General features: G+C 43.4%; 1 protein-coding gene across 1 annotated transcript in view; it reads left to right on the plus strand.

The window, feature by feature from the left end:
- USH2A (usherin) overlaps positions 1-25,270 on the plus strand; it is a 928,983-nt gene that overhangs the window by 853,194 nt on the left and 50,519 nt on the right. Inside the window, exons 62-63 of the mRNA XM_014481290.2 lie at positions 1,062-2,578; positions 5,693-6,014. Of these exons, the coding sequence (XP_014336776.2) occupies positions 1,062-2,578; positions 5,693-6,014 (1,839 nt within the window). The remainder of the gene's footprint in view (positions 1-1,061; positions 2,579-5,692; positions 6,015-25,270) is intronic.

Here is a 25,270-nt window from a genome sequence, read left to right on the forward strand (position 1 = left end):
TAAATAATGTTAAAGTACATCAACAACCCAGTCTAAGTCAAGCAACAAGTTAGGCTACTTCTCCTCTTCCCCAAAGAACAATGAGTAGTATATGTTGGAAATGTGCTCTACATTTGTATAATGAGTTTTCAGATGGTTTTCCCCAGAAAAAAAGTATATTTTGCTCCAAAGCAGCCACCAATTCTTCCATAACTGGTGAGAGAAAATAGGGTGGTTTTTTCCATTCCTTGTCTCCTCGTATCTATATTTTTATACACATGTATAAGGCAATGGCAACCCACTCCAGTGCTCTTGCCTGGAAAATCCCATGGATGGAGGAGCCTGGTGAGCTACAGTCCATGGGGTCGCGAAGAGTCAGACACGACTGAGTGACTTCCCTTTCACTTTTCACTTTCACACATTGGAGAAGAAAATGGCAACCCACTCCAGTGTTCTTGCCTGGAGAATTCCAGGGATGGGGGAGCCTGGTGGGCTGCCGACTATGGGGTCGCACAGAGTCGGACACGACTGAAGTGACTCAGCAGTTATAACATATATGTGTACCTCGGCACATACATGTGTGCCTATACACAGACACATTGATATATTTTCTGCCATGGCACTCTAGTACCTATGATTAAGCATTATAATCCATTTTCCAATAAATATTGTAGGAGATGGACAATGTGGATATGCCCTATTAGCCTACTGGGGATGAAATCAGAAGCACTTAATATTTATAAAATAGTGAATTGGAATACTAATCCCCACTTCTAAAAAAAATAAAAACAGGAGGAAACCCCATAAGCACTCTTTAAGTCAAAGAATCAGGTTCAGTAACTCTTAGCTTTTAGATACATGCTTACATGACACACACAGAGTCAGACACAACTGAGCTGACTGACTACATGACACCCAACTTAATAAAAAAAGGAGAGCAAAGATCCCATTCCTCAAATTAATATCAGAATGCTTCTTCTGGGTTAGGGTCATCAAGATGAGGAATAGGAGAAAAAAGAAGTTAAAAGTAACAAAATAGTGACACCAAGAAACCGTATGCTTTATTTTCCATCTTCCTGCAGACATACAATGTCTTCAGTGAGGACATCCTGGAGTACACAGGCCTGAATCGTCAGTTTCTCTTCCGACGCTTGGACCCCTTCACACTCTACACCCTGACCCTGGAGGCCTGCACCAGGGCGGGCTGTGCACACTCGGCGCCCCAGCCTCTCTGGACGGAGGAAGCCGCCCCCGACTCTCAGCCGGCCCCCACCATCCAGTCTGTGGGCTCCACCAGCGTTGAGCTGAGCTGGTCGGAGCCCATTAAACCCAACGGAAAGATAGTTCGCTATGAAGTGATTCGCAGATGCTTCGAGGGAAAAGCTTGGGGGAATCAGACAATCCAGGCTGATGAGAAAATTGTTTTCATAGAATCTAATACTGAGAGGAATACATTTATATATAATGACACAGGTCTGCAGCCATGGATGCAGTGTGAATACAAAGTTCACACTTGGAACTCAGCTGGCCACGCCTGCAGCTCTTGGAGTGGGGTGAGGACCAGGCAGGCACCTCCAGATGGCCTCTGTCCACCTGAGGTAGCCCAGGTATCTGTGAATCCCCCCAAAGTGCTGATTGCCTGGGTCCCTCCAGAGCAGCCTAATGGCATCGTCCAGTCCTACAGGCTGCAGAGGAATGGAGTGTTCTATCCTTTCAGCTTTGATGCTGTGACTTTCAATTACACAGATGAGAAGCTGCTCCCTTTCTCCACTTACAGCTATGGGGTCACAGCCTGCACCAGCGGGGGCTGCTCTGCCAGCACGACCACCAGCATCACAACCCTTGAGGCTGCCCCTGCAGGGGTCCACCCTCCGGCTCTGAGGACCATCAGCGCCACTCAGATAAATGTATCTTGGTCCCCACCATCGATTCAGAATGGAGAGATCACTCAGTATTTACTCAGGTTGGATGGTAAAGAGTATCTCGCTGGGCAGAACCTGACTCTGTTGGTTTCCCACCTGCAGCCTTATACGCAGTATAATTTCTCCCTGGTGGCGTGTACCAAGGGAGGCTGCACAGCGAGCATGCCAGAATCTGCCTGGACAATGGAGGCCCCACCACAGAACATGGACCCTCCAAAACTGCAAGTTACGGGCTCAGAATCCATAGAAATCACCTGGAAACTGCCCAGAATCCCAAATGGCCGGATCAGAAGCTATGAGCTGAGGAGGGATGGCACAATTGTGTACACTGGCCTGGAAACTCGGTACCATGACTTTACTCTCACCCCAGGTGTGGAGTACGGCTATACGGTGATGGCCAACAACAGTCAAGGGGGTGTTTTGAGTCCACTTGTCAAAGATCGAACCAGCCCCTCAGCGCCTTCAGGGATGGAACCTCCGAGATTGCTGGCCAAGGGCCCTCAGGAGATCTTCGTGACCTGGGATCCTCCAGTAAGGACAAATGGTCGTATTGTCAACTATACCCTCTTCATCCGTGACCTGTTTGAAAGAGAAACAAAAATCATACACATAAACACAACTCATAATTCCTTTGGTCCACAGTCGTTCATGGTAAACCAGTTGAAACCATTTCACAGGTAAGTAACTGACTCTGGGTTTACTGAGAACAAGCCACTGTCTCTTTCTATTACATGAACCCTTGGTCAGTTCCAATGAAGACCAAGAGCAAAATGTGTGATGCCCTCCAACCCCTCATCCATTTAACCATCCAAGTAGACTAACCATATCCTTATCCAGCCCAAAGCTGCTTGCATAACTTCTGGAGAGCAAAAGTCTTGCAGATGACATTTTGAGAGTCAGCTGTTTAGAAATGTCTGCAACTCATCACAATGTCTGGAACCAAGTAGCGGAGAGATGCCATCACTTCCCTGAGTCTGGTCCCCTCTGGAAACAGGCCAGCCCCTGGGCAGTTCTAAGAACACCAGTGGGCTTATCTGACCTAGGCTCTGAGGAAAAGGAGGTATTATTTTAAACAATAAAACAAGTAGCAGGCAATGAGAGCTGTTGCCTGCCAGGGTTGGACTGATCCAAAATTTGTTCTGGAGAAAGCACTCCTTATTGAATCCAACACATCTTCCAGGAATGATGAGGCTCCTCTGACTATTTCTGTAGCTCCTTAGCATCCCCTCAGCTCTGATCCCATAGTTTCTTGGGACAGTGCCACTTCGGCAGCTCACGTTTCGTCAGTGGCCCCCTCTGGGCTCTCTGATGAGCACGGCTGTGTGTTGCTTTCCACACAAAGGAATCTGACCACCGGTGCTCTTCCCATAGCTTAAAGAATTGCTTGACTTTTTTCCACATCATATTTTAGGTAACATGAATCCCCAGCAAGAAGAGTAATAAAAAACATTTTATGCTTAAAATTTAGTAAAATGAACAGAACCACTTAAAAAAATTAAAGGCTAGAAAAGTGTTGATTTCCAACTACCATTCGTAAAATTCAGCTATTATTATAATCTACTGATATGCAGATTAGATCTCTCCTACAATTATCTCTGATATATAGTGCTGTTGAAATGAAACATTTGCAGTCCTGTGCATCTCCTCATGACAATTATTTAGGGTCACATTAAATATTAAACAGTAATTAAAACTTCCACAGGTATCTTCCATAGCTAATCCGCATGCTGTGTGAGCTGGCTTTCATCTTACTCTGATGCAGGGTATGAAAAGGGTGCATAGCTGCAGAACTGTACATTTTATCCTGGCGTCCTCTTTACATGACTGGTACCTGCACATTTTAAAGATCATATCAATTTGCTCCCCTTTGAAACTCTTACTAATAAATATTTCTAAGGGAAAAAAAAAAAGTTTCCAGATGTGAGAAGGGTACTTTTCCCAGCCTGAAAAAAGAAAATCTTATTTTTCTGAGACACTTAGGCATGTAAGACAATGAGAGATGTCCCTTGACTGTCCACTGTGTAACTGAAGATGTAAGTGACATAAATGACTTAAAATATCTGTGGAATATTACTCAGCCCTAAACAAAAAATGTAGTCATTTGCAATAATATGGGTAGGCCTGGAGGGTATTACCTTTAGTTGAAATAAGGTGCACAGAGGAAGACAAAGGTTGTATGTACTCACTTACACGTGGAATCTGAAAAAACAAGCAAACAAATACAACAAACCAGAAACAAGAGAGCAAACTAGTGTTTCCAGTGAATAGGGGGGTAAGGGATGGGCAAGATAGATGAAGGGGGTATTATACTACTAGGTATAAAATAAAGAAGCTAAATGGATGTAATGAACAATGCAGGAAACGTTGCCAATATTTTATAATAATTTTATATAGAATGTAAACAGTAAAAACATCAAATCATACACCAAAAATAAAAGCAAAATATCACTTCTATATGAAGTGGGATTTATGTCATTCGGGGTTTTCCCAGCAGATTAACATTTACTGAATACTGCAAATTAGTGTGCCCTCCTTGGGGTACCCCCAGCTGGTCAGTAGGAAGAAGGATCCTAGGAACACTCTAAGAAGTGGAAAGAATCTGACCCAGAATTTTTTAATCCCCACAAGTAATCCAGAAAGCAAATATTTCATATGTGAGAAATCAAAACTAATTCTCAGAATCACTTAGAAGTCTGATGTTCTATTCACAGCTGTGATTTGTTCACCAGTAAACTGGCAGCCCGTCATGGTGGAGATGGGCATGGGAGGAGAGGAAGGGAGGGGGAGCAGAAAAGGGAAGCAAGAGACTCCCCAAAGGGAGAGAAAACTGTAATTAAGAAGAGGGGAGGGGAACAGAAAGAGCAAGAAAGTGAACAGAAGGCGGGGATTGTCTGGAGGAGGTAAAGCAGGAAATAGAAGAGGGAATGGCCAGAAGCTAAAATAAATAAAATAAAGGGAGAGAGGAAGGTGGCTGGGGCTTGAGGGGAAATTAGGGGTGTCATAAAGTCCGCTGGGCACGGAAAAGAGGAGGAAAGCACTTATTTGCAACCGCAGGCACTTAACACTAACAAAAGCCCTTTTTGCTGAAAGGGAAAAGTCCCTGGTATGTAAATAGACCTTTCCCAGTGGCAGGAGACCAGCTCTGAGGCAAAACATAATTGATTGGTTGAGTTTAACTAGATGGTGATAAGGTGTCTCTGTGATTGATAATCTGGTGTGTAGCTGGGTTAACTTTGGCCCCAAAAGGTCTCTGTGTGGTGTAAGGGAGCCTGTTCTAAGATGTTGGGTATCAGGTGAGGGGATTTATTACCACGGAGACCTTTACTCCATGACGTTCTTTCCTGACCTGAAATTGTTCCTGGGGAATCATTTAGCTCCAACTGCAAAGGGAGGAGGAGCCCAGGGTTGCTGAAAATGCGTTCAAATTCCCAGATCTGTGTTCTTCCTCCCTGTAGTAAGTAATTCTACAGAGTACCAGAATTTTCCTGAAAAGTATCTTGAAAGTGTATTGATTCTGTGCATTCCTGTTTAGGGAAGAATCGTGCCCACCCTTTCCAGATAGGTGAGGATCTTTGCTTTAGTTTGGAAAGCCAAGAGGCTTGAAAATGCTCTAAAATTTCCATAGAAACATGACTTTGTTGACTTTGAAAAGGGCTTATTATAGATAAGGATAAATATAAAGGTATCTGTCTTTCCCCCCCCACCCCCAGAAAACACTTGGTCTTTTAAAGATTCTTCCCATGAAAATAGATTTTGCCAATAATGGGTCATTTCTGCCTTGTGTCCTGAAGGTATGAAGTTCGAATCCAAGCCTGCACCAGGCTGGGCTGTGTGTCAAGTGACTGGACGTCCATAGAGACCCTGGAGGTTGCACCGCAGCAGCAACCCCCTCCCCATCTAGAGGTGCAGATGGCTCCAGGGGGGTTCCAGCCCACCGTTTCCCTTCTGTGGACAGGACCCCTCCAACCAAATGGAAAAGTTTTATATTATGAATTGTACAGAAGACAAATAGCAACTCAGCCTGAAAAGTCAAAACCAGTGCTAGCCTACAACGGAAGCTCAAGCTCTTTTATGGATGTCGAACTACTGCCTTTTACAGAGTATGAATACCAGGTAAGAAGCGGGTGTTATCAACCCACTCTCAGATGGCGGGCACACATCAGTGCCTACTTGAAGAATTGCTTGCTGTCTATAAAGTCACTTAAAGAAACATGGGGCTTAAGGAGTTTAATAATATTCTTTTTTAAAAAAACTTAAGCAGTAAATGGGGCTTCCCTGGTGGCTCAGACGGTAAAGCATCTGCCTGCAATGCGGGAGACCCGGGTTCGATTCCTGGGTTGGGAAGATCCCCTGGAGAAGGAAATGGTAATCCACTCCAGCACTCTTGCCTGGAAAATCCCATGGACTGAGGAGCCTGATAGGCTACAGTCCATGGGGTTGCAAAGAGTCGGACACGACTGAGCGACTTCCCTCACGACTGAGCGACTTCACTAAGCAGTAAATGAGGGAGGAAAAGGCGTATTCATTTGCCTTCTTCGTTTTCTTGATTCTTGATCCATGTGATACATGCTTGTTATTCCCAGGTAGATTTCAGGTGAAGTATTAGCATTTCTTATTAATGAGGTGGTTTCTATCATTAAGCTTCTTTCTGTCAGTGTTGCCTTGGCTGCAAATACTCCTTGTGAAAAGATCACTTTGAAGATAACTCATGAATTGTAAAGAGAGAAAATAAAATCTAATGAGCAAGTGTCTCCAGCCCCTGTGCTGAGAAAAGTCTAGTGGAAACAACTAATCTGGGCATGAGAATGAAATAAATTTTGTAGGAGCACAGCCTAAAAAAAGAGGACTTTACATACCCCTAAAAAGCCAGGTAGAGAAGGCAATGGTACCCCACTCCAGTACTCTTGCCTGAAGAGTCCCATGGACAGAGGAGCCTGGCAGGCTGCAGTCCATGGGGTCGCTGAGGGTCGGACACGACTGAACGACTTCACTTTCACTTTTCACTTTCATACATTGGAGAAGGAAATGGCAGCCCACTACAGTGTTATTGCCTGGAGAATCCCAGGGACGGGGGAGCCTGGTGGGCTGCCGTCTATGGGGCTGCACAGAGTCGGACACGACTGAAGCGACTTAGCAGCAGCAAAAAGCCAGGAATGAAGAATACTCTGAAGGTATTTTGAAATCAATAGAAGACTTCCCTTAGGTTTGTTTTGTTTGCCGTCAGAGTGCATTTGCAGTTTTCTTGTAACAAGCAGCCCCCGTTCCTGTGCGGGAGTGACTCCCCACCCGTGCTCAGGCTTCAGGCTTGGTGGCAGTGTTAATCAACACGTCAGGCTGTCATGTAGCCAAGTGGTGGGCACCTGAGTCATATTCAGCCCCTCAGACTTGCCTGGGGCTTGATCTCCAGCAAAGTGACTCAGAATTTTAAAAGGTGGAACTAACTCAAGGTAAAATATCTCTAATTTCAGTCCAAAAGCTTTTCTTATCCTTGCCATTTCCAAGCCTGGTTCCTCAACTGTTCTTTTAATTACACATCCCTTGGTATCTGAGGGTGGGGTTGGCTCCAGGAACCCTACAGATACCAAAATCTGTATAAATTGGCATAGTATTTGCATATAACCTACACACAGCCTCTTCAGTTTAATTCATCTCTAGATTATTTATAATACCTAATACAATGAAAGTGCCACATAAATAGGTGTAAATACAGTATAAACACTATGTAAATAGCTGCAGGCACATGGAAAATTCAAGATTTATTTTTTGGAGTTTTTGTCAAAAACTTTTTTATTGAATCCATGGATACAGAAGTCATGAATAAGGAGAGCTGACTGTGCTCCCAATAAGCTCCCTTTTGCTTAAGTCAGAATCAGCTTCTCTTGCTTACAGTTTCAAAGGAAGCTTGCTGAATGATGCAAGCACTATGTGCCCGGCAGAAGACCAAGTACAATTTTCTAAAAGAGGAAACTGAGCCTCTTAGGAAACTAAGCCAAGAGCTTACCATAACCAGAAATAATAAAACCACAAAGTCAGCAGGAATATGGTGAGCAAATCAATGGGGACAATGACCAGAGGTAACATTTTAAGTGTCAAAGGAATATGTTTTAGGCCTATAATATATGGGACAAATTTCCCAGTGAAGTTAGTAAGAATTGAGACTATAAATTCATTTTTGAATGGTTTGGAGATGTACACAGATAGAAATCCATAACCCCTTGTTTGTAATCCCAAATCTAAAAATGTCTTAAAAACAAGATTTTATCTAGGTTTGGCACAACTCATTTAGCAGCAAAACCCATTCTAAACAAACCTGAAGCTATTTATAGCATTTATTTATCCAATTTAAAGTGAATATTTATGTATTTTACCTCAGAAACATTATGTTTTATTACAAGAGCATTCTGGGGCCATTGCAAAATATACAGTGTGTGCATGTTAATAACTCCAAAACTTACAGAACAGGTATTTAAAAACACATCAATTCCCAAGGGTTTATGGTAAGGATTGTGACTTATGTCATGGAGGAACAAAATACCCATTGATGCCACAGTTGGAAACAGAATTTGGTTAAAAACAGCTAGAACCTATGTAGCCATCTTTTTGTGCTTTATCATTATCTTTACAGGAAAGTGTCAAGTTATCAGAGACTCTCTGTCAATTATCTAGCCTGCTTTATGAATAAAACTGCACCTTTGGAAGAGAACTGGATGGAATCAGCATAAGATATTGATATTTGGCCTCTCTTTAGACAAAGCTAAGTGATCCGTGGATACTAAAAGTGAACCAGTGATTATAGCTTCTTTGGCATCAAGTGTCATTGAGTTAAATAATTGGCTGCGTCATCTGTAAAGTCTTAGCTAAATTTTCTAAGGAATGGTAAACCCCAAGCGTGTGCCTTAACTCTGTCAGTTTTCTCACTGTTGGAGGACGGAGGGAATGAAATGTGCTCACTGAACTGAGAAGGTATCTTGAGACCAAAAAATGAAACAGGCTTCTCCATAGAATCAATTTATTATATTTACAGGCTCAGCTGGTAAAGAATCTGCCTGCAATGTGGGAGACCTGGGTTCGATCCCCAGGTTGGGAAGATCCTCTAGAGGAGGGAAAGGCTACCCACTCCAGCATTCTGGCCTGGAGAATTCCATGGACTGTATAATCCATGGGGTCTCAAAGAGTTGGACACGACTGAGCGACTTTCAGTCACTCACTCACTCATGGCATATTTGGGCTTCCCTGATAGCTCAGTTGGTAAAGAATCCACCTGCAATGCAGGAGACCTGTTTCAACTCCTGGGTCAGGAATATCCACAGGAGAAGGGATAGACTATCCTCTCCAGTATTCTCGGGCTTCCCTTGTGGCTCAGCTGGTAAAGAATCTGCCTGCAATGCGGGAGACCTGGGTTCGATCACTGGATTTGGAAGATCCTCTGGAGAAGGGAAAGGCTACCCACTCCAGTATTCTGGCCATTTAGGAGAATTCCATGGACTGTATAGTCCATGGAGTCACAAAGACATGACTGAGTGACTTTCACAGGGTGGGATTGGGCAGGCAAAGACCCAGAAGCATTGGCAGCTGTACTGTGTATCATGAAGGGACCGTTGGGACAATTTTATAGTTAACCTAAAGTAGGGGATACGTGCTGAGAAACAGGATGTGCATTTCTAAGTCAGGGTTTATGAATGGGTAACTAGTTTTGTTACCTATTAGAATATTCATTGGAAGGACTGATGAAGCTGAAACTCCAAAAATTTGGCCACCTGATGTGAAGAACTGACTCATTAGAAAAGATCCTGATGCTGGGAAGAATTGAAGGCAGGAGGAGAAGGGGACGACAGAGGATGAGATGGTTGGATGGCATCACAGACTTGATGGATATGAGTATGGGCAAGCTCTGGGAGTTGGTGATGGACAGGGAAGCCTGGTGTGCTGCAGTCCATGGGGTTACCAAGAGTCAGACATGACTGAGTAAACTGAACTGAACTAGTTTTGTGAGAACTGGGAATATCTCAGCAAAGGTCTTTATCATTGTTTGGAGAGTAACAGAGCACAGAGGCCTCCTGGTCCTAATGATTATTAAACAATATATTAACTACAAGCCCTTGATGACAGAGAAGTGATTCACTGCACAGTACAGTCCTGGGTAGGGTCAGTGGAAGGACAGGAAAAAATGTATGAGCCCAGTATGGTGTCAGTGATGCTAACAGGCATACACTCACCAGGAGCTAAGAATAACCAGGTACCAAGGGACCCAGATTTCAGAGGAGAGATGAGTTAAGAACCTCAGGCTATGCTGTCTATTATGTAACTGTTACTACCAGCCCTGTGTCATGTTCTTCCTCCATATTCAGTTCACCTAAATGAAATTATTTAATTTGATTTTCATTTGATTTCTAATTTGTATTTACTAGCTAATCCCATGTTATATAGAAAACAGGAGAAAAAAATCTAGCCTATCAGCCCCAAAACCCAGTTCTTACAAGAAATATTTTGAAAAATATAGATTAAATGCCAAAATAAATGAACTAAAATATTGGATTTATTTAGCCTGTGCAAATGCTGAGTCTTTATAGATCCTGAGTTATCTTACAGAAGTCATTTAGGAAGTAATGTACTAAAAGAATTGATTTCCCTTTAACAAAGAACATTTTGTCTTTGAGATGAATTTGAATTGTTCTCAAACCTGTCTAAGGGTTACTTTTCTGCAAGTTGCTTTTTAGAAAGCACCTTTATTGTCCTAAAATCATCAGTTTACCCACCATGCCAGTGATTTGACTGACCCTCCTACAGAGGATTGTGTTTTGAGATAATCCATATATTTGTAGGAGATGAAAACAAAGAACTTAGAAACTGCCCAGAGATAGAAACCTATTCCATCAGAAGCATGGTAATGATCTGTGGTTGGGTAGGTGGCCATCCACCTGATGTGCCTAGTGGGTATCAGATGGCCCCCTATTATTGTATTCATACCTGGTTTTGAGTTAAATCATTGATGGCAGCTTCAAAAATTTAGTTATGTGGGAAGAAGAAGACAGTATTCCCTATGTTATCACATAGAGGGGCCCTGCTACTTGCCACTTACAAACTCAATTACATACTCACAAATGTCAATAGAATGGAAAGATGCCTTTAATCAACAATGTAGCTGTACACCTCTGATTGAGACCTGAATCCAGTCTTTTAACTGATATCGTACCTGGTCTCAGGTTCTTAATGTCTGTCTCATTGCAGAAAGAATTCAGTGAGAGACAAAGTAGATTTATTTAGAGAGAAATACTCCACAGACTGTGGTCCATCTCAGAAAGTGAGAGACCTTGAAGTATGATGTGGTTAATTTTTATGGGCTGGGTAATTTCATAGGCTAATGAGTGGGGGGAATATTCTAGCTATTTTGGGGAAGGGGATGGGGATTTTCAGGAATTGGGAATCCCACTTTTTAACCTTTGTGGTCTGTTTTGTATCTGTCATGACATCTGTGGGTGTGTCATTTAGCTTGCTGACATGTTACAGTGAGCATTTAATGAGACTGAAGTTCCACTGGATGTTAAATCTTCTGCCATCTTGGACCTTGCTGGTTTTAAACGATTTTTTTTCATGGTGGGCTGCAGTCCATGGGGTCGCTAAGAGTCGGGCACGACTGAGCAACTTCACTTTCACTTTTCACTTTCACGCATTGGAGAAGGAAATGGCAACCCACTCCAGTGTTCTTACCTGCAGAATCCCAGGGACGGCGGAGCCTGGTGGGCTGCCGTCTATGGGGCCGCACAGAGTTGGACACGACTGAAGCGACTTAGCAGCAGCAGCAGCATAGTGTCATTCTTTTAAATGTTGTGCGCCCTGCCCCCTTCCCTCTTATTTCAAGAATAGCAGCAATCTGGAAGGATGGTAGATTTAGCATCCCCGAAAAACTGTCTCAGAAGATTCTGTTCGGTCATGAAAGCTTTTAATGTCAGATAATCATTGACACAGAGGATCAGAGTCATTGTCCCCTGCTGTGAGCAGGCTTGTGATCGTCCTCTAGATCTTATCTTGTTCACACAGTCTGATCACACAGTTTGTTCAGGAGATTACTGAAGGGGAAGCTAGGGGAGAGACCTGGTCATCTGTTAATTACTTAGTCTTCATTTCTATTTCTTTGATCTAAGGAAGGAACCAACAAATTAGGCTAGGTCAAAAGATGTGCTTGGGCTGGAGTGGAGTAGAGCATGGGAGTGCTTGCTTTAAAAGTTAGTTACAATATACCTTTGCTAAAATAAGAAAAGCGGCTTCCTGCCGAGGGTGGTTTCCTGCAAAGAGCGGCTGACAAATCCCCACTTGTCAGAACATCAGTCCATTTCTGTGGGATTAGGGGTGAAGTTCTATCTTCTGTGATTTCTTCATGCTGATACAGGGCACTGTATTCTCAGAGTGGAAGATGTCAGCATGGGTCTAGAGCATCTCTTTGCTGACTGTTTTTGTTGCCCCCTTACACATACAGACAGAGCAAGCTACAATTATTATGATACCTACAAAGATATAGAGTAGTAATGTTAATGCCATCCTCTTGAGACCAGTTCTTGGAATTGTGCTAGCCACAGATTCAGTACTGCTCAAGATGGAGCAGCTTATATCATAGCTCCAGTCAGATCATCACGCAGTTAGCTTTCTTCTTCCCGGGACTGTTGTAAGAATATCTGTAAAACAAGTCAGAAATATGCATCAGACTCTGAGTCTGTGACTCTGTTGTCCTAATCGTTTACTGTTAGGTTTGGTACTTGCATGGGAGGAGACCCTGCAGGGTTTTGCTCCAGTCCACCTCGTCTATATTAATTCTTTGACCTGATGACCAATGATAGACCTCTGGGCAAGAGAATAGTGCATGGATAAATTCTGATAAACAGGAGGGTCAAAAAGTATCTGGAGAAAGAGATTCTTACTGAGAGGGGGAGAATCATTTGCTACAGAAGATTTGGGAGGCAAAATGGTCACCTCATAATGACTCATGCAACCAATTTGGGAAGTAGCATGTTTGAAGCAGGCAAAAGCTGTGTGACTTTACAAGCATTTCCAAAGTTTTCAGTAATACCTCAAAATTGGATACCCTAAAGGTAGTAGACTCAGGATTTATAGTACAAAAGAATTGCCTAAAGAGTGCATTCACAATGCAAATACCCAGGGGTGGGGGCAGAGATTCCCAGAAATCTGCATTTTTACCCAGCAGCTTAGATGGTCCACATCCTCTCTTTTTTGAGAAATACTGCCCCGGAGGGTACAGGGATGTTGCTATGCTACTTAAGCTCGATTTTCAGGTGCTGATTTCTTAAATCAGTGGTTCTCATCCCTGACTGCACATTAAAATCACCTGGGGAACTTTAACAACATTCCGGTTGCCAAGGCCCCATCCCCCTGTAGTTCTAATTCTGGGGTGGGTCCAGGCTTCGGTGCATTTCAAAAGGTCCCCAGGTGACTCTAATGTACAACCAGGGTTGAGAATTATAGTCCTAAAGCATCGTAAACTGATTGCCTAAGTAAGTGAACCCAGCTCCCCACAAGTGCCTAATTTACATGATGATAATTGATGGCCAGCCTATTTACCTTGGTCTGTCCATGACTTCCCTGAACCAGTTCTCTTTATTGTTTTGGTATGAAGCTGGAAAGAGGAACAGAATATATAACCTGCTAAAGCTCATGTCTTCAATTAATCAAATAATTTCATTTGCACTTCCTCTTGGATTTTGTTTGGTTATGGTTGTTATTTCATTTTGTTTTGTTTCTCATTTGGGAGGCCTGGATTTTGGTGAGAAGAGTTAACACGACCGTCATTGAAAATGGGAATTTTCTAGTTTGATTCATTTCAACACAGCTTCCAGATTGCTGGGTTTCATAAAACGAGTGATGATCTATAAATCACAGAAATTTGGAATTTTTTGAAAAAAGGTTTATTTATGGCTGCACTGGGTCTCTGTTGCTGTGGGAGGGCTTTCTCTAGTTGTGGCAGAGGCTTCTCTCCGTTGCCGTGTGCAGACTTCTCATTGCAGTGGCTTCTCTTGTTGCGGAGCATGGGCTCTAAGGCCTGAGGGCTCTAGGGTGTTGACTCAGTGGTTGTGGCATTTGGACTTAGTTGCTGTCTGGCATGTGGGATCCTCCCAGACCAGGGATGGAACCTGTGTCCCCTCCATCTTCCCCTCCATCAGCAAGCAGACTCTAAATGAATAGACCACCAGGGAAACTCAGAAATTTGGAATTAAAAAAATATATATTTCACAAGGATAAATGGGCTGACTTTGCTGAGTGATGAAGTGCAGGTTCTCATCAAAGAATAGACATTTGTGAATTTCAGATACAATTTTGTTTACCAAAACCCAATTTTCAAACAACTCTGCAAATGTGTGGATCGTACATAAATGAGATGCCTCTTTGCTAAATGAAATTCTTCCAGTGCACAGACCTTTTCCTTAAATAGAGATTATAGGCTTGCTAGAGGATGAGATGGCTGGATGGCATCACTGACTCGATGGCCATGAGTCTGAGTGAACTCCGGGAGTTTGTGATGGACAGGGAGGCCTGGCGTGCTGCGATTCATGGGGTTGCAAAGAGTCAGACACGACTGAGCGACTGAACTGAACTGAACTGATGCTACAAAACACTTACACATTTGGTAGGAATTTTTTTTTTTTCACAGACAATACTCATTTCTATCATCAATGCTTTCAAAATTGGGATGTACAAATATATATGATATAAAAGCTCCACAGATTCTATGTGGGGAAGTTCTTAATTGTTCAGCAAGCAAATTAAGATAGTCTCTCCACAGGCTTCAGAGAGGAACCTGGGCGTGTATCTGCTTTTATAAGAAGCCTCAGCTTTGGCCTGCGGGGAGAGAGCTGAGGCCAGTGAGTGGTTCTCAGTAACTGCGCCTTCATATTCATACACCCGCTTAAGGCCACGATGACTCATCATGGATTTACAAGGGCTGTCATGGCTCCCCTTTCATTGAATCCTGCTGTCAGTGACTTAATTCGCTTTCCTGAAACTTCCCCACTTTGACAGATTTTTTTCGATAAGCACCCCCACACACGCAGGGTCTCTGAAGGCTTCTGGGGCCTCGTGACTGGATGACTGAGACACAGCAAGTAGCCTTGGAGGAAATCCCATGTGTGACTCACTGGCGTGTGGGTCTAATCTCTGAGCTGCCCAGAGCGGCAGTCTGCTACTTACTAACAGACTGACACTGCCCCCAAACAGTTCTGTCTGAGGATTTATGCAGGAGAGGCTGGGAGGAATGGCTATGGGGGAGATGTACTGGGGGTCCCTACTGCTCCTGCCCCAAGCGCTATGTGACGACTCCAGGAGGGGACAGTGGAGGCCTTCTCTGCACCAGCCCCCACGGAAGGTTCCCACAGTGTGGGTGACAAGCTATCAACAGAAGGCAGGAGCAGAAAGGATGGCAGGTTTTAGTTCTTTATCCCTATTTCTGGATCCTTGAGCAAATTAACTTCCTTCAGCCTTTCCTCACCTGGAAGTAGCAGCTCTTTCCAGTTCTAGATTCTGGGGCCCTAAGTGGGGGGTCATCTCCAAGCACACGCTTTTAAAAATTCTCATCAGGGACTTCTGTGGCAGTCCAGTGGTTAAGATTCCGTATTTCCACTGCAGAGGTCATAGGTTCATTCCCTGGTGGGGGAAATAAGATCCCATGTGCCTCTCAGTATGCCCAAACAAACAACAACAAAATTAAAAATTCCCATGAAACGTTAGCTTCTCTTGATTGGCCTTGGTCATCTATAATTTGAAAACCTCATAGAATACATGCTGACCCTAAGCAACTTGATTTTCTAATAGTATTTAGGTGTAAGTTGTATCAAAGCATGTACGTGTATAAACAGCAAGATCCTGTTGTACAGCACAGGAGCTATATTCAGTTCCCCTGTGGTAAACCATCATGGAAAAGAATATGAAAAGGAACACATGTATGTATAAGTGAGTCACTTTGCTGTATAGCCGAAATTAGCACAACATTGGAAATCAACTATAATTCAATACAATTTTTTTAAAAAGTCAGTGAGGCTGTGAGACCAGTTTATATACTAATAGTCATGTCATTGTGCTTAGTCGCTCAGTCATGTCTGACTCTTTTTGACCCCGTGGACTGCAGCCCTCCAGGCTCCTCTGTCCATGGGGATTCTCCAGGCAAGAATACTAGAGTGGGTTCCCATGCCCTCCTCCAGGGGAACTTCCCAACCCAGGGATTGAACCCAGGTCTCCCACATTGCAGGTGGATTCTTTACCATCTGAGTCACCAGGGAAGCCCAAGAATACTGGAGTGGGTAGCCTATCCCTTCTCCAGGGGATCTTCCTGACCCAAGAATCGAACTGGAGTCTCCTGCATTGCAGACAGGTTCTTTACCAGCTGAGCTACCAGGGAAGCCCAGTCATGTCACCACCAAAATGGATATATGAGAAGATCAGTAGCGATGCTTCTGAAACCTAGTTTATTTACTAGTAGATTTATCGAATGAATTAGAAGTATATTGTAAAATATAAATGGAAATACATAACAAACCTAATTTATTTAGTTCACTAAATAAGAGTCCCACGTAAGTCCTTGAGAAAATTTACATCATCCATATGGTATCATAACTATTTTGCTATAATTGGTAGAAAGACAATTTTCCCTTAAACGGAAGACAGTTGCTTCTATTCACTTGTCTGGGAAAGGGACTAAAGACGTTCCTTGAAACCAAGGAAAAGGTGCACTTTTCTGTCTCTGAAGAATCTCTCTCAAAATGCAGGACTTGATGCTGTTAGATTCATCCCTTATCTCCTTTCTTTGCCTCAGATTGTCTTTATTGGGCTTCATTCCATACCAGTCTCTCTCCAGGCATCAGAGAAAATTACTACCCCAGTGCTTCCTGACTCAAACCTTCTCTGTGTTTCGGTTTCCTTGTCTTTGAATTGTGGGTAGAAACACCACTGAACTCCTGGGCTTGCTTTGGAATTAAATGTGTTGAAACATGAATGTGCTTAGGTCAGTACCTCATACATAGAAACTATTCACACCGAACAGTAATAACAGCTAGTATTATGATAACTGTCCCACTTCAGAGTGGAAATGATCTTGGGTGGCCTCGGCCTGCAGGGGCTTGAAGCAGGATTTCAGTTCCTGGCTAGAGATTGAAGTTGGCCCATGGCAATGAGAGCCCTGAATCCCAGCCACTAGACTTCTGGGGACCAGTGGCCAATGAAAAGGTCCTGGCCCATCAGCTGTGTAGAAATGAATTTCCACATAGAGACGGAAAGTAGTGAAGCAGGTAACGTGTTTATTAGAAGGAAAAAAAAGTACAGTATGTGTCGATGGACACATGGGTAGACTCAAAGAGAGTTATGCCTTCTCTCTCTTTGGTTTGAATCACTTATGTGGGGCATTTCTTCTGGGTTTCCTTTGGCCATTCATCTTGCTTTGCCTCCTTCTGAGTCTATTTGGTTTATCTTGGGGTCCTCCCACACGTACGCCCACATCTTTTAGCCAAGATGCCTTCCAGACAAGAGGCCCGTGGTAGTCGACACTACTTACTATGGGGTGATACCCCCTCCCTTTTTGACCTCCAGGGAGCCTTTCTGTACCTGTGTAGTCAGGAAGGTCTCCTTGACTTCAAGAATGAAGAATATGTGGTCTTTTATGTCTAATCTGAGTACAGCTCAACTTCCTCTTGGAAGAGACATCAACTGTTCAGTCTGGGGCCCATCTATCTCCTGCCTCAGTAAGGACTTCTCTCTCCCTCTATCTATAGGTCAATCAAGGGAAGGAATCTTTTTTTTTTTTTTTTCTAATTAATTAATTTTTGGCTCTGCTGGGTCTTCACTGCTGTACTGACTTTTCTCCAGTTGCAAAAGGCGGGGGCTACTCTCTAGTTTTGGGTCACTGGCTTCCCATTGAAGTGGCCTCTTCTATTGCAGAGTACAGGCTCTAGGGCACGTGGACTTCAGTAGTGGCAGTGCCCAGACTCTAGAGCTTAGGCCCAATAGTCATGGTACATGGGTTCCTTGAAATGGGGGATATTCCAGGATCAGGGATGGAACTCATGTTTCCTGCATTGGCAGGTGGTTTCTTTACCACTGAGCCAACAGAGAAGCCCCAGGACAGGACTCTTACTGATGTACTAACACCTTGCACCTTCTTGTAAACAAGAGGACGGAGAACTGTGATGAAACAGGCCTGGGCATGAGACCCCCTCCTCCACTCAGGGCTTCCTGGGTGGGAGATACCTTTAGCTAGAAACCAGAGCTGCCCCAGAACACTGAACACAGCAGCCCTGCTATGTAGAATAGTTAGAAACCTCATGTTCTCTCGCATTCGATGCTCTCAACCATCCTGTTCTTCCAGGTGAAAATGCTAAGTGAAAATCATGCAGGTTGAGCAAGATACTTAAGTTCTCATAGCCTCACTTGCTCATTAAAAATGGGTGCATAATGAGAACCCAATTTTGTGTGTGGAGCAGCATGCCTGCTGCATAGTGGAGCCACCTCCCCACTCTACCTTCACTGTTCAGTTACTGAGTCCTGCTCAACCCTGCCACCCCATGGGCTGCAGCACACCAGGCTCCTCTGTCCTCCACCGTCTCCCAGAGTTTGCTCAATTCAGGTCCATTGAGTGGATGATGCTAGCTAATCATCCCATTCTCTGCCGCCCATTTCCCTTTGCCTTCAATCTTTCCCAGCATCAGGGTCTTTTCCAGTGAACAGTATGAAGGATATGACACTGGAAGATGAGCCCCACAGGTTGGAAGGTGTCCAGTATGCTAGTGGGGAAGACCAGGGGGCAGTTACTAATAACTCCAGAAAAATGAAGCAACTGGGCCAAAGCAGAAACTATCCTCAGCGTCTCACTAAATAAAAGAAGGTACTTTCTTCCAAGAGAGACAAGAGGCAGGTTAAGAAAACTCTTTTGTCTCTCAACAGTCATTAATACAATGTTAGAATGCAAACATCTCTAATTAAGAGCACAGTTGGTCCTGAAGATGCAGTGCTCCTTTGATGAAAGAGTTCAACCTTTCTTGTCCTTGCTACTCTCTTCCCAGGAAAGGAATAACATGTCCATGTTTGCACAGCTAAGATTCCCTCCAACTCTGATAGTCTGATTCCACATTTCTGTGACGAGCGACATGCTTCAAATTGTTTATTTTCTTGTGCCATCACTCTTAACTCATTCCTCTCCTAAGCCTTTTTTTTTGTATTACATTTAGAGAAAATTCATTGAGCACCTTGTCTGTTTGGCTTTGGACTTGCATTTAATTAAGTATGAATCCCACTAACGTATTTCTGACCAGTGTGGAGGCTGATGTTTGGTTAGTTTCTCCCATGAGATGTAAGTTGCTCCCACCCACAATTCCCGCAGCTCAAGGTCTTAAATGATTTATTGATATTGGCTGACTCTAGCCGTGCGTGTGCTCTAAAACCCTAGAGCCTGAGCGCCACTGCTTAGACTGAAGGCCGTCAGGACATTCCGTGAACAGAAATCTGAACTCTGCCACTTGGTCCAGGGACTGTGTCCTTTTTAGCCTTCGGGTTTTGTGTTCCAACAGGAGGTCATTTCTACCTGTTTGTACGAGAGCATACAGGAGCAATGCTGGTTCACATATATGCAGGCCCCTGTCTTTTTCTGTCCCTCAGGGTGTCCCCTAGGACTCTATTCCTAAGTCCCTACCAATGGCAATGTCCACATTGCCTTTGAGACAAGTTACTCATCTCAAGATGGGTTGTTTCTCACCCTCCTTCAGACCCAGTTCATTTAAGCCATGTTTGAGCCTCCTGTCTCTTGTTGGAAGCTTCTTTGCTGGACTTAAAGCATTCAATGCAACAAGATTTCCTCTAAGCGAATGTAGATAATGTAGAATTCTGATCTGCCCCCATGGCTCTTCACGACTGGTTCCTGCTCCTCAGGGTAGTTGCAAAAGGAGAAGGCTGTATAAAGTCACCCAAAACTTAGGTCCTGTATGAATATCCAGGAAAGAGTGAGACATATTTCCTTCTTCCCCTTTAGCCTCTAAGCTGAGAATTTCTTAACTTGTCATTATTAAGCACCCACCAAGTTCAAAGTGTATGTTGAGTTGCTGGGATTGGAACTAGAAGCTAAAAACCATGGACTCTACCCCCCAGAGGCTTAAAGTTTAGTTAATAAGGTAAAGAAACACACCCATGAACAATGTACTCATAAAAATACACGGATGGTAGTGTAAGCTGTGAAGACAGAGATTTGAGTGATGGCACAACAGACCTAGGGAGAAACAGACATGTCCTCAACCAGGAACAGCACAGTCTCCACACCAAACCCTCCTGGACACACTCTTTCCACTCTGGCCAGATCGTCTTGAGGAGTTCCTTGATATTAAAGATTGAATATCATACCCTAGGGGCTTCCCAGGTGGTTTAGTGGTAAAGACTCTGCCTGCCAATGCAAGAGATGCAGATTCAATCCCTGAGTGAGGAAGATCCCCCAGAGAAGGAAATGACAACCCACTCCAGTGTTCTTGCCTGCGAAATCCCAGGGGCAGAGGAGGAGCCTGGTGGGCTACAGTCCATGGGGTTGCAAAAGAGTTGGACCTGACTGAGTGAGTAAACATCATCATTCCATAGAGACTATTCAGTCTCGCAAAAAAAATGCTCTTCCATATCTCTCCATTCTCATGAGCAAACGCCTCTCTTAGCCTACCCACCATGATTGGTACCTGGTAAAGGTTCAAAATGTTCTCTCCTTTGTCAATCAGGATTTCAGCAGGAAGTAGCATACTCAAACGTGCATTTAAGGAAAGTTTAATGAAAAGGCTACATATGAGCTGTGGGCAGGATGAAGAGAATCAACAAGGGATGTTGACATACCTAGGGTCTAGCCATCATTGGGAGCTAATACCTTACCCTCTAGACCTAAAGGGGCAAGGGGAAGAAGCTGTTTCTGTAACTCAGTAAATGTTATAACCAGTGGGGAGGGGCTGCCCTGGAGAAGCTGCGTTCATGGAGAAGGAACACAGCCTGTTGCCAAACTGGGATGCCAGAGAGAGAGAAGGAGAAAGTGACAACTCTCTCTTTTTGTAAAGCGGGCCACTGAGCAGAGAAGGGCAGAGAATGGATCTGGAGGCAAAGAGAAAACACCCCAGACATCCCCCATACCCCAAGTGGGTGCTGTTTCTCACCCAAGTTATGACAATGCCTTTCCAGGAGAATTCTTTCTGGGCTGGAAGATCACCTGGCAAACTTTGGCTTGCCACTCTATGATTATTGATAAAACACTTGGTAAATCTAAGTACTTGGACTAATGGTTTATTTCCATTAAATTCCAAACATCTTGATCTCTATGAAGCTGTCACATCTAGAGAGAGTAGCAAAAATGTTAACATATTGAAGTAAATCAGATGCCTTCGATGGAAATCTTTAAGAAGACGGTCAAGACTTTATCTTGTAAATTGATTTATCTATCTGTTAATGTATCTGGTCATTACTAAGATGCCTATAAATGTCTAGGAAACTGAACAGTTCTCTCCCAAAGGCATATTTGCCATGAAACTGGAAACAAGATTCTTTTCTTTGAATAATGCATTCCCTTTCTTCACTGTTTCCTTTTTATATATCTTGAGGTACTTTTGAGAAATTTTAATAAGAAGGTAAAATGGAGGATGCCATCCAATCAACAAAGTTTGATGTAGAAGCAATATTCTGAAAAGCCAGGCTTTCATTTATTCTAACCCTCAGAGTTCTAGAGTGGAGAAGTACCCAGAGACAAAGACACAGAGAATATGGGTTGACCTCAGAATACGGTCAGGGTTTTCAAGTCTGTTGTTAATCCATAACAGCTAAATGGACCCAGAAGTGAATTAGAGAATTGCTATTTAGTCTCACTTTCTCAACTAAGAAGTCATATCCTGACTTTTCACACAAATATAATAAAAACCATCATCGTGTATTTAGTGCTTGCCCCACTTCAGTACTCTTGCCTGGAAAATTCCATGGACGGAGGAGCCTGGTAGGCTGCAGTCCATGGGGTCGCTAGGAGTCAGACACGACTGAGCGACTTCACTTTCACTTTTCACTTTCCTGCATTGGAGAAGGAAATGTCAACCCACTCCAGTGTTCTTGCCTGGAGAATCCCAGGGACAGGGGAGCCTGGTGGGCTGCCGTCTCTGGGGTCGCACAGAGTCGGACACGACTGAAGCAACTTAGCAGCAGCAGCAGCATGTACTGCTAAGGACTCTTAAAAGTTTTGCATGCATTAACTCATAATAATCATCTGAGGCAAGGATTATTCTAAATAATAACCCTTAGAAACCCTTAGTTAACATGCCCAAGGGTACAACTGGTAAGCGAAAGAACTGAAATTTGAACCTAGAATTCAAGTTCCACAGACTGTGTTCTTAATTCACCCTCTGGTTGTCCAAATTGTGTTTGTGTACAGCTCTGGGGCTTTCAAAATCTTAGTAAAATATTTATAAATGTACTTATCCTCCACCCCATTTCTCAAAATTTATAGCAATTTTATTGCCCATAAATCTCAAAATAATCCTATGAGGTAGATATTATTTTTTCCATCATAATCAGGAAACTGAATGACTGAGCAAAGTGCCTAGTCAGGAAATGGCAGAGTCAGAACTTGGGTCCAAATGTTCTGACACCAGATCCCATCATTGTTCTGCTGAAACATAGTGTCCTCAAGTCACCCCATCAAGAGCATGAATTCCTGACCCTGCAAAGATAAACTGACTCAGGGTGTAATCTGGGCTGCAGGACTTATTGTCACTGTGTCCTCAGCCAGCAATTTACTCTCTAAGCCTCAGTTTCCTTACCGCTAAAATTGGGATGAAAAAAAACTTACCTTAGTATTTTAGTTTTACCCACCAGGGTTCTTGACCTCCTTAATAAAAATTGATCAGAGGCCAGAAAAAAAAATTAGGACAGTGCTTTATTGGAGCCCCTGCTGTAGCAGGGGGAGCAAGAACAAGTAACAGTTTCCCTCGCTAGCTCACTGAGGGTAGGGACAAGCTGGTTCTTTATATGGGGTGAGGGTAGGGGTGTGTCCAGGGTTGGGTTAGAGGGATGGATTAGGTGATCTTCCCACCCCTTTGGTGATGTTGAGTTTTAAGCCAACTTTTTCACTCTCCTCTTTCACTTTTCATCAAAGGCTCTTTAGTTCCTCTTCACTTTCTGCCACAAGGGTGGTGTCATCTGCATATCTGAGGTTATTGTTATTTCTCCCAGCAATCTTGATTCCAGCTTGTGCTTCATCCAGACTGGCATTTCCCATGATGTACTCTGCATGTAAGTTAAATAAGCAGGAGATAATATACAGACTTGACATACTCCTTTCCCAATTTGGAATCAGTCCGTTGTTCCATGTCCGGTTCCAATTTTTGCTTCTTGACCTGCATACAGATTTCTCAGGAGGCAGGTAAGGTGGTCTGGTATTCTCATCTCTTGAAGAATTTTCCACAGTTTGTTGTGATCCACACAGTCAAAGGCTTGGCGTAGTCAATAAAGCAGAAGTAGATGTTTTTCTGGAACTCTCCTGCCGTTTTAGTGCATTTATATGGATTTCCCTAGTACCTCAGCTAGTAAAGAATCTGCCTGCAATTCAGAAGACACTGGTTTGATTCTTGGGTCAGGAAGATCACTTGGAGAAAGGATAGGCTACACACCTACTCCAGTATTCTTGGGCTTCCCTGGTGGCTCAGATGGTAAGAATCTACCTGCAATGTGGGAATCTTGGGGTCAATCTCTGGGTTGGGAAGATCCTCTGGAGAAGGCTACCCACTCCAGTATTCTTGCCCAGAGAATTTCATGGACAGAGGAACCTGGTGGGCTACAGTCGACGGGGTTGCCAAGAGTCGGACATGACTGAGCAACTTTCACTTTCACTTTACACATGTTTGGAGTAGCAGGGAAAGTATTTGACTAGTACTTGCCTCTGTATAACAGGAAGTATTGTTTAAAGCATGATACGTAGCAGCAGGTATGGATACTGTGATGTTTGTGGTCGTTTCCACCACCTCACTTTAGGGCTCCTCTCTGCGAAACAGCCAGTCTGTGCAGAGTTCAACAGCAGCCTCAGGGCAGTATCTCGAACACATAGAAGATGTGTCTATCTAGGACCTCCTTCAATAGAAAAAGCAGAGAGCTCAAGCTTTTACCTCACATACCTGTATGACAGGGCTGGTCCTACACTTACCAAGCTACGTAAACGTCTCTGTGCCTCTGTTTCCTTGTGTATAAACTGGTTATGATGCTGATAGCCCCTCACAGCATGTTGAGAGGAGGAAGTAAATCAGCACGCGTAATTCCCTTATACAAGTGTAGGTGCTCACTAAACCCATGAACTACTTTTACATATCCTCCAAGAGAGCTGGACAGGACTGAGTCCCTGAGTTTGCTCTCTCAGGGAGAGCAAACGCAGCAATTAAAAGGGAGTATGATAAGTTCCAAATTTTCATTATCATTAGGAACATCAAATGGAAGCTAATTTCAGTATTCTCCGCTAATATGGAAGCCAGTTTTCCTCTTCTTACATTTTAGGAAAGAGCCATTCATACTTACTGAGCACCTCCACAGGACATGGCTGTGTGCTGAGCAGTAGTGACAGAAGACATCCATTTCTAGTGAGGAAAACGTCTTGTAATCTCTTTACTTAGCTTCACATCTCTGAATTTCAAAAGCACCAGTAGAAGCAAACACAATGTTCTGCTGTACCCTTCTTCCCCTGGGTCCCAGAATTCAATTAAAATCATGTTCCATCTTGCCTGATGCCAAGTGTTTTAGATTAAAGGAGCCTGGAATGCAAGGACCATATCTGTAAAAGCATAACTATAATGGACCCGGCAAAGCACCATGCAAACAGAGATGCTGAAAAAAGTCCATTTGATGATGAAAGAAAATCAGATAGGTAGATGGTTAAACAGATAGCTACCCAGAGCTTTTCAGCCAGTGATTCCTTTATGAATGCAGCCTGTGGGACTGTTAATGAATTTTTTTAATCTTATCATCATCATATTATTTCAGATTTATTGCCTTCTCTTTTTAGTCTCTCTTAACCTCAGTCCTGGCAAAGCCTATTTTAGTGTGTTGCTCTTTGAACATACTCAAAACCCATGGCAAGCTACCCTTTAAAAAGGCATTGGCATGAATGCCATGGGAAAATGTACTCCAAGGTTGCAGATGAATTGATATGATTTCCTTGGTTGTATCTTTTTATTTATGAGGCATAATTTATGAGCGCTGGAGAGCAAACTGCAATGAGTGATGACTAACTGCAGCCCAAGTCATAAATCAGGAGCAGTGAAAGAAGAGGTGATTTTGATCGAATCTATTGAATTAGCTGTTGGCCTTAGCCAATATAGGTATCGGAAAGACCTTTTTAA

This window comes from Bos mutus, chromosome 16 (genome assembly GCF_027580195.1).
Source record: "Bos mutus isolate GX-2022 chromosome 16, NWIPB_WYAK_1.1, whole genome shotgun sequence".
Lineage (NCBI taxonomy): Eukaryota > Metazoa > Chordata > Mammalia > Artiodactyla > Bovidae > Bos > Bos mutus.